This window comes from Cibotium barometz, chromosome 32 (assembly GCF_041138505.1).
Source record: "Cibotium barometz isolate CiBa-2024 chromosome 32, ASM4113850v1, whole genome shotgun sequence".
NCBI classification, from domain to species: domain Eukaryota; kingdom Viridiplantae; phylum Streptophyta; class Polypodiopsida; order Cyatheales; family Cibotiaceae; genus Cibotium; species Cibotium barometz.
In genome coordinates, this window is record NC_141077.1 from 34,442,055 (window position 1) to 34,451,779 (window position 9,725).

At 43.7% G+C, this 9,725-nt stretch overlaps 1 protein-coding gene across 1 annotated transcript; it reads right to left on the bottom strand.

The window, feature by feature from the left end:
- Nucleotides 1–728: 728 nt before the first annotated feature.
- LOC147620125 (pentatricopeptide repeat-containing protein At3g03580-like) lies at nt 729–6,566 on the bottom strand. The gene is made up of 3 exons (XM_086772316.1): nt 6,101–6,566; nt 5,913–5,959; nt 729–5,614 (listed from the first exon to the last, which is right to left on the bottom strand). Exons 1-3 carry the CDS (start codon nt 6,246–6,248, stop codon nt 1,826–1,828), a joined length of 3,984 nt encoding a protein of 1,327 aa, XP_086628442.1. The 5' UTR covers nt 6,249–6,566; the 3' UTR covers nt 729–1,825.
- Between the last annotated feature and the right edge of the window lie 3,159 nt (nt 6,567–9,725).

Consider the following 9,725-nt stretch of genomic DNA (forward strand, 5'->3'; position numbering starts at 1 on the left):
CCGCCGAGAACCATTGCACATCTGCAATCCATGGGCCACCCCGGATGGGAGCCGAGATGAAATGCGGCTCAAGAGAAAATCCTTCTTCAGCTTTGCCTCGGACTGAAGACTGCAAACTATCAGCTTGCCCACCAGAAGGGTTCTGCTCTGTACTGTGGGGTCTATGAGGTCAAGGCCGCCATGCTCCCGTGGCTCAACAAGAACACACGAGGCCACCTTGGCCCTTGCCGGCCTGCCATCTCCTCCTGACCAGAGAAAGTTCAGGATCAGCCGCCACTGCACCTGGCTAATGCAGGAACAATGGAAGGCCCGCTACAACCTTAACTTGTCTACCCTGCTGGCCACAATCAACACATTGTCCACGCTCAGGGAGAAAGCCTCCCATCTAAGCCATGCATTTCAAAAGAGCTTTGCCTATACAATCAAGTCCACCAAGAAAGCCCCAGAGGGCACCTCCCCTCAGGATGGATGGTATGATGAGGAATGTAAGACATTACCCCAGGAATGGAATGAAGTATTCAGCCTTCACAACCCACAAGTCAGCACGACAAAAGGATTACAGGCATCTCGTTATACACAAGAAACAAGAGTTTCTTGCTGACTGTTACATATTCTTTACTAACTCCAAAGAACTTTGGCCATGATTAATGTCACAAAAAGCATCCACCTAAGGCACAGCATTGCTTCCACCCAACAGGACTCCTCAAAAAATTACATCATCAGGGTAGTTTTGAAGATAATCTCTGTTATGGCTAAAACTTTATTATGATGGTTCTCTCACAAAAAAAAACCTGATGATCACGTCCCTGAGAAGTGACCCTCTGCAGCTCTACAGGGGGAGATCTGTAATCTATATGTAAAATTCTTCCATCTAGATGATGACATCCTGATCGAAAAAAAGATGCGACCCGATTCATATAACTTTGAAGCCCTCAAGTTCTCCTGCAGTCTCCTCTCAGGCTCCCCATTTCAAAAACTCGCAAACTCTTGCCAGTCATCTGGTGGCAAAGTTCTTATTCACTGCTGACTGACAAAGATCATAGACAATGCTCAAACATCACCTCTGTGCTCAGTCATTGGACTGACTTCCATTGCCTACAGTAGGTGTACTTGTCTCATCCCTACTCTGACTAGTATATAGTCCATGAAGATAATCTTGAACTGTTCTTGCAGCCCCAGGCCTGAATGTATAGTGAAATTATAAACTCCAGACCAGTCACAATTGTATGCCATCTGAAACCATCCCTAGGAACTACACCATGTGCATCCACAAACATCTCTTCATGTCTGAATTGCCAAAAGTTGTCCATTGCAACCTTCACAGGGGTCATTCCTCAGTCGGTATACTACTCGATTGCCCTTCTTATAAGTGAACCAACGTTGCCACAAACTGCTTCTGGAATCTCTAATATAAATCTCTAATGAGGACAGTCTCTCCTCTTATTGTCCAACGGCCTCAAATGTAAGCATATATATATATATATATATATATATATATATATATAGTCATCAACATTGACAGGTCTCTCTGCACCCCAAACAAGCAGCAAGCCCTCATCAAGCACAAATTGCTAGGCGTATCAATAAGACATGAGCAGAAGAGGGGAGACTGTGTAGGTCCCCCATATTGCTATACATGAATGCAAACCTTACCCACTAAAGAAATTATTGAGATGCCATACATTTAATGCAATACATGCAGACTCTATTAAACCATCAGTTTCAGTTTGCCTTAAGTGAGGGCCTTGCTGCTCGACCTCATTGGCAATCACTGCAAGATCACTTGTTTGTTGCATCCATTCCCTTCAGCACTTGTATGACCAGATCAAAATGTATCCCCACAAGAACACAGACCGTCCTTGAAATGGTGGATGCAACAGTTGTCTCGAAGAATTATCTCCCGTCTTTCAATCTTTGAGATAACCTTACTTGCATCATGACAATCATTGCACATTCTCAAGTTTTTTGTTACACGCAACGTTTCTCCCTGCGGTGTGTTGAGAAGCCCAAAAGCTATGGCCATCTTCTCTGCATGCTCACACAAGGCTACTTCCTTGTCCTCATCGCATATGGGCTGCAAGACCTGATTCAGATTTGGCACATGCCCACCCTCCTTCAAACGGGCATTTAAAACTTCTAGCATTGATGTGATTTCATTGTGTCGATAGTTACCCACCACAAACTCATGCACCTTCTTGTTCACCTCTATCAAAGCACTTGCAGGTTTCTTCATTGCACCTGCATGTTTCCTCAGCTCCTCCATTTTGAACACATTCTCCCACATGCCAGCACCTGCATAAATGTCCGCCATGAGCACATACCATGTGGCAACTTCTGGATTTAACTTAACGAGCTGCTGAAAGCATCTAAGTCCTAATTCAACTTCCCCACAAGTTTTGCAAGCACTCAGTAAAGCTACCCAACTTCCTTCAGATGAAGGGAACGACATCTCTGTAAACTTCTCTGCCTCATACAAATGTCCTGACCTCGCAAGGAGATCCACCAGGCACGTATAGTGATCATTTGTTGGCACAAGACCGTATACTTCTCTCATCGACTTGAAGTATTCCTGGCCCTTGGATATCAAACTGGTATGGCTGCATGAAGTAAGGAGGCATGTCAAAGTAACAGCGTCTGGCTTCACACTCTGTTCTTGCATGTCCTCGAAACACTGCACGGCCATGCCACCCTCATGGTTCAGGCCATATCCCTGTATCATTGAGCTCCATGCTGTGACATCTTGAATAGGCAGCATGTTGAACGCTTCTCGTGCCTCCAAAAGTAAACCACATTTTGAATACATGCCAATCAAACTGTTCACCACCAAAGGATCTCTGTCAAAACCCTTTTGTTTTATCTCCTTATGTAATTCTCGGCCCTTATTAATGGCTCCAATGCTGCCACAAGCTTTTAAAATGCAAGAAAATGTGACAGCATTTGGAGATATACCCTCTAGTTGCATGGATTCAAAACAAGTCAGAGCCTCCTTACAAGGTCCATGTTCAGTGTATCCTGCAATTAGCGCAGTCCATGAAACATCATCTTGAACTACCAGCTCATCAAAAACTTCCCATGCTTCTGCGAATGACCCACATTTGGCATACATGGCAACCAAGCTGTTGGCAACACCAGCGTCTCCTTCAAATCCCATTTGTACCATCTGTGAGTGTATTTCTCGGCCCTTATCTATGTGTTTCAAGCCACCACAAGCTTTCAAGGCACAAGCATATGTGATGACATTTTGAAAGATGCCCTCTACTTGCATTTGTTCAAAATTTGCCAATGCTTCCTCAAAAGGTCCATGTTCCACGTATCCTGCAATTAAAGAGGTCCATGAGACCACATCCTGAACTGGCAGCTTGTCGAATACATCCTGTGCATCAGAAAACAAGCCGCATTTGGCATACATACCAACCAAAGCAGTGTCAACAAGATCTCCCTCAAATCCCTTTTGTGTGATCTCCATGTGGATTTCTTTACATGTATCCAAGACTCTTATGCTGCCACAAGCTTTCATGATGCAAGCATATGTGACAGCATCCAAAGAGCTTCCCTCTAGTTGCATCTTTTCAAAACATTTAAGTGCCTCCTGAACAGATCCATGCTCACCATAACCTGAAATTAAAGCATTCCAAGACACAACATCTTGAACTGGAAGCTCATCAAAGATCTCCTGAGCTTGTTGAAGTAACCCAAACTTGGCATACATGCTAATTAATGCGTTGCCGACTGAAAGATCTTTATCAAGACCCCTTCGTGCTACCTCCAATCGCAAGTCATGGCCCTTATCGATGGATCCCATATTACTGCAAGCTTTCAAGATGCAAGCAAACGAGGCTGCATCTGGACAGGTGCCTTCGACTTGCATCTGTTTAAAACATTCTAATGCTTCCTGACCAGGGCCATGCTCACAATATCCAGCAATAAGTGCATTCCATGAAACAACATCTCGATGTGGAAGCTTGTCAAAGGTTTGTTGTGCCTCTAAAAACAAGCCAAATTTAGCATACATGCCAACCAAAGTGTTGCCAATAAGAAGATCTCCTTCCAGTCCTTGGAAAGCAACTTGTCTGTGTATTTCTTGACCCTCATCTACAGCTCCCAGGCTGTTACAAGCTTTTAAACTGCAAGCAAACGTAACAGAATCAGGAGAAACACCATGCAGATGCATCTGCTCAAAGCAAATCAAAGCCTTCTGACCAAGTCCATTTTCTACATATCCTGTAATAAATGCATTCCACGAGACAACATCTCGAACTGGGAGCATGTCAAAGCCTTCCTGTGCCTCTGAAAGAGAGCCACATTTAGCGTACATGCCAACCAAACTGTTGCCAAGAGATAAATTACTATCAAGTCCTCTACATAAAAGTTCCTTGTGTACTTCTTGGCCTTTCTCTAAGGCTCCTATGCTCCCACAAGCTTTCAAGACAGAAGCAAATGTGATCAGATCAGGAGAGATGCCCTCTACCTTCATTCGTTCAAAACATCTTAGTGCTTCCTGACCAGGTCCATGTTCCGCATACCCAGCAATCAGTGCCGTCCATGACACAACATCTTGGTTTGGCAACTTGTCAAACACTTCCCTGGCCTCTGAAAGTGAGCCACATTTGGCATACAATCCAATCAGACCATTGCCTACAAAAGCATCTGTCTTGAATCCTCCTTCAGTGATCTTTAGATGTAATTCCCGACCCTTATCTATGGCACCTATGCTGCTGCAAGCTTTCAAACTGCAGGCAAATGTAAAAGCATCTGGAGAGACATCTTCCCACTGCATAGCTTCGAAACACTTCAATGCCTCTTGACAATATCCATTTTCGATATATGCTGCTATCACAACATTCCATGAAACGACATCTCGCACAGGCAATTTATCAAAGACTTCCTCTGCCTCTGAAAGCAAGCCACATTTGGCATACATGTCAATCAAAGTGTTACAAACAAAATAGTCTCTTTCAAAGCCCTTTCGTGCAATCTCTATGTGAAGGTGTTTGCCTAAATCCACAGCATTCAACCTAGCACAAGCTTTGAGTAAAGCTACAACAGTGTGACTGCTAGGATGCACACTATCCTCTTGCATTTTCTGATACAAGTCGAACGCATGCCGTAACTGTCCAAATTGGATATGCCCCAGTATGAGAGAAGTCCATGCATGTTCATTCACATGAACCAACCTGTTGAAAAGCTGTTGGGCATCAGGCAGACTCCCACATTCCACGAGCATAGGCACGCCGTGATTTCCCAGAGCTTCATGACTTTCCAATCCATTTTTACACATATGAGCATGCACATGCTTGCCAAACTGTGAACTCCTCTTTTTCCTACATTTCTGCAAGATGCAGATGCAACTCTTGATTGATGGCAGCTCATCTGTTCGGCCCAAGATATCAACTGTTTCCTCTAGGCTTAGCATCTCCCAACAACTGCCCTCCTGCTGCCATTTGGCTTCAAATGCGTCCTCTTGCACTTCAGATATGAGGTTCAAGTCCGCTAGCTCCTCACAGTTCCAAGAATGTGTGCATGCTTTACTCTCAGTTTTTAGGATTGCACCCTCCTCAGGTGTTTCTGTTACAAGTAGTCGTTTACCCCACACTGGGTCCTTGATATCCTTTTTCTGAGAATGTGGCACCGATGGGTTTTTTTTAAGTAACCATAATTAAAAGACAAATCAGTTTGAGCCTTGATTTTAGCCTACAGAACAAACTTACCCATAAGATTGATTAATTTTAATCTAATGTTGTTTAATCGATAACCAAAAAGATTAAACAAATTAACATTTAGTGTTTGTTGATGTAAAATGCATCATAAACTTGATTAACCTATGTAGATTAGTGTACAAATATGGCTGATCAATCATACTCAAACATGACATACTTTAAAATGATGTACATACTGCATGTGAATGAACTTACTTTAATTCTAAGGTTCCATTTCTGAGAAGGATTGTCCAGCTCAATTTCTGTACCAGGAAAAAATAATCACATTAATTTATAACAGGTGCCCAATAAAGAAAGGATCAACGGCATTTTGGTGAACAGGAAATAGATTAGGTGTAAATGGCATATTGATGAGGAATTGATGGCATGGTAATGTAGCAAACCTGCATTTGAACAAATTGGGATGCCTTGTTGGGAAAGGCAAGCAGAATAATGATGCGGTGGTTGCAGATCATTGTTCGACTCCAATAGGTGCAAGGTTCTCCCCTTGCTCAACTCAGCGATCGACATGTGGTATGCTCCTGCGCTCATGTTGCACGCTGGTAAGACGGTAGATGCTAATCTCTCTCCATCTGTCTGCCTGTCTCTCTCTCTGTGTTTTTGTGTGTGTGTAAGTTGGGGAGAGGGGTGTTTGTACGCTCGCGCGCGTTTGAGACGGAACCCCTGCTTTGATCAGCGTCTTGCCCAATCACCTGCACAGTGCACTGTCCTGCAGTATGAAAGACTCAGGCGGGTTTCACAAGCGTCCGGGGGACACAGCAGCGTGTTAGGCAAGGCGGGCGCACACTTTTTGGCTGCGTCCGCGGACATCCGCCTGCTTGCAAAGATATCATACCAAAACGCCCGTCCATTTCACAAACGCTCGCCCGCCCATTTATACTCGCATGCAAAGATGGCGGGAGCAGGGTGTGACAAGGCGAAGGCGGGAGAGGACGTGATTGACGCTGCAGAGCACGCGGGCACAGGGATTGCGCTTGGGCGAGAGGAGCATGCCGGTCACGAAGCAGGGTTTCCCCTCTGTGAGTAGGCATGCCACCTACCGGACGCGAGGAGGAGGTGTGAATAGTGAAGGCGCGCCGTCCAGTAAGTGGAAAATATGCACTGGACGCGCGTTTGACGGCGCACGCGTCTGCGGACGTGTGTGAAACCCGCCTCACTAAACGCAATCAGGACCGAATGTGCCACATGTGCACCTAAGGTTTAAAAGCTTAGAAACACTTAACGTGAAAATAAAAAACATTGAAGTTAACTTCACATCAATGTTTTGTTTTTGTGCGAAGGTAGAGCGAATAGGGGCATACAATGTGTGAAAAAAGGTAGAGCGATTAGGACGTCTAGGGAGCGATTATTAGTGAGAGTGGATTTTTGTGCGAAGGTAGAGCGATTAGGACGTCTAGAGAGCGATTATTAGTGAGAGTGAATGCCTGTGTGAGACGGCATGGGTGAGTGGCCTTTTACTCCACGCATTACAACGGGGACGGGTTACGATCGAAGCGTGTATGCATGTTAGCGACCCAAATGAGAAGGCCTGGCGGCAGCAAAATGCGCTGGTGGTTGGGGGGATGGGGGCATGGAGAACTCTGAGAAAATGAAGCGACTAAAGGAACAAGATGATACATCCAAGAATGTAATGACCATCCCTTAGTTATAGCCGTAGCAATGACTATTGGGGAGAGGGAGAGAAAGAACGTATTGCCTAATCAGGTGGCGGCGAGACTCAGCGCGCAAACACAATGGGTCCAGACAAGAGAATGCAAGGTATGTATGAAGGTATCCCCGGAGCTTGTTAGGAGTCAAGTTGGCCTTTTTTCCATGTGCAATGTGATTGTGTTTTGTTCTGGCAAGCCTCCTTCTAAGGTAGATATCGGTAAGTGGCTATAAGATGAGATTTTTCATGATAGAGTGATCTCTCAGGTCTTTTACCTAGGCAAGGGGTTCTTTAACATTCTATTCACCAAAGGGCAAGCAATCTCGGAGCTATTTGCAAAAGCGCCATTGTTCATGGGGCATAGAATCATACATGCTATCCCATTTGACCCTCTCTTCAATGTGAACAAAAGCTTATGCCAAAGGTAGGGTAACTGGACTGAAACAAAGAAATGGTGAGCAACTGGTGATACAATGTTTTGCTGATGACTCTTCACTCTTCTTGAAACCAAATAATGACAATGTTTTGTTGATGACTCTCTACTCTTCTTGAAAGTAGATAATGACAATGTGAGACATGCTTTGTCTATTATTCAAGAGTTTGCAAAAGCTTCTGGGTCCAAGTGCAATATACATAAGTCCAAGATCATAAGTATGTCTGAGGATAATGATTTTGACTTAGAAAGATGGGGATGTGAGGTTGTCAAGAGGGGACAAATATTATTAAACATTTTGGGGTTCATTTTTGGGTTGATGTGACTAACAAGCAATTGACTAACTTGGCCCTAGAGAGACTCTGCTTGCAACTTTAAAAATGGGAGGGCATCAGAATTCTATTTCATAATAGGATAGCTATATGCAATACTATGTTGAATGCCTACATTATGTTCCTATGCCCTGTGCTAGAGTTTGGGAAATGTCACTAGAAGAAGATTGTGGGCTCCATAAGGAATTTCTTCTGGAGAATAAGAAAACCTTAGCCTAGCTTGCATGGGACAAATTATGTTTACCCAAGACTGAAGGAGGTATTGGTATTCCGCATCTCCCCTCTCAGATTGTAGCAAGGATTGCTTTGCTCCTCCCCAAGTGTCTTCAGCAACAACAAGAGGAGATATGGACTAAGATGTTAAAGGAGATTGTGGAAGATTCCCATATTCACTCAAAAGGCAGGTGGCAGAGTCTAGGGTGGAAGGACAAGGTGTTCTCTTATGCCCCCCTAAAAGTCACAAGATCCCTCTTGCAAAATGCTATACAGCAAATGGAAGGAGGTTTTGGGACTGATGGTCTGGGATGGATGCTGCAAAGCATCAAGGAATTCTCTGTTGAGCCTGGGGATATGGTGGACTCACAAATTTAACCTTCCTTTAGCCCTTCTGGATCCCAGAGTAGCTAAAAACTTAAACAATAATGGGCTAAGGAGACTAGCTGATTGTTGGGACGTGACAACAGTGGGGTAGAAGCAGCTTGAACAGTTAGAAGAGGAGTTTGGATTGTCCTCAAGGGAAGGGAAATTAGTTGGACAGATGTTGGTTGAGGTACAAAAGGGGTGGACATCTATAGCTTTTGATGAATCATGCTGCATAAAGGATTGGGCTTGGTACAATGGTGTGAAATTAGATAAAGGGGCGACCAAAGACTTGCATAAGGAGTTGAAGAAAAGTGACATGAATGTAGACTACTCTAACAAAATTTGGAGGGTAAACTGGAGCCTGAACAGCTAGAGAAGGAGATGGAAAGCAATATGGGAGATAGGTATCTCTACAAAATCCTAGTGTAGCCTATTTGGTAGTGTGGTGCCAAATCTAATCCAAGTCGTCTCTAAAACCAACTGACCTCCTAGGCCACCTTCTTGTCTCTAAATACAAGGATATTAGGGCACCCAAGCTGCTCCACTATGGGTACTCCTCATAATGGGAATTGTACAAACATGAGTTAGTCGGTGCCTGGATAATACAATATGAGGGTTGAGCATTATCTAGCAAAACAAAACCATTAAAACCAATCTAAACACAACAACAACAACAAAAAATCAAGTTAAATCACTTTCTTTTCAAAATATAAAAGAGAGCAACACCAATCTAAACACAATAACGACAACAACAACAACAAATCAAGCAAGAAATTAAGCTAAAACACTTTCTTTTCACAGCATGAAAGAGAAAAAACAAGAGAGTAAAATCACCACAAATCTTCATGAAACCAACTCTTTTTTGTGGAAAACCACTACTAGAAAGTGTGGGCAATGGGTTATGTATAGATCAACAAAAAAAAAAAACCCAAAAAAAATCCAAGGGATTGCTCCCCCAGGTTGTGCTAAAAATGTTATGGAACATTTCGATCACTCCTAGAAACACATTTATA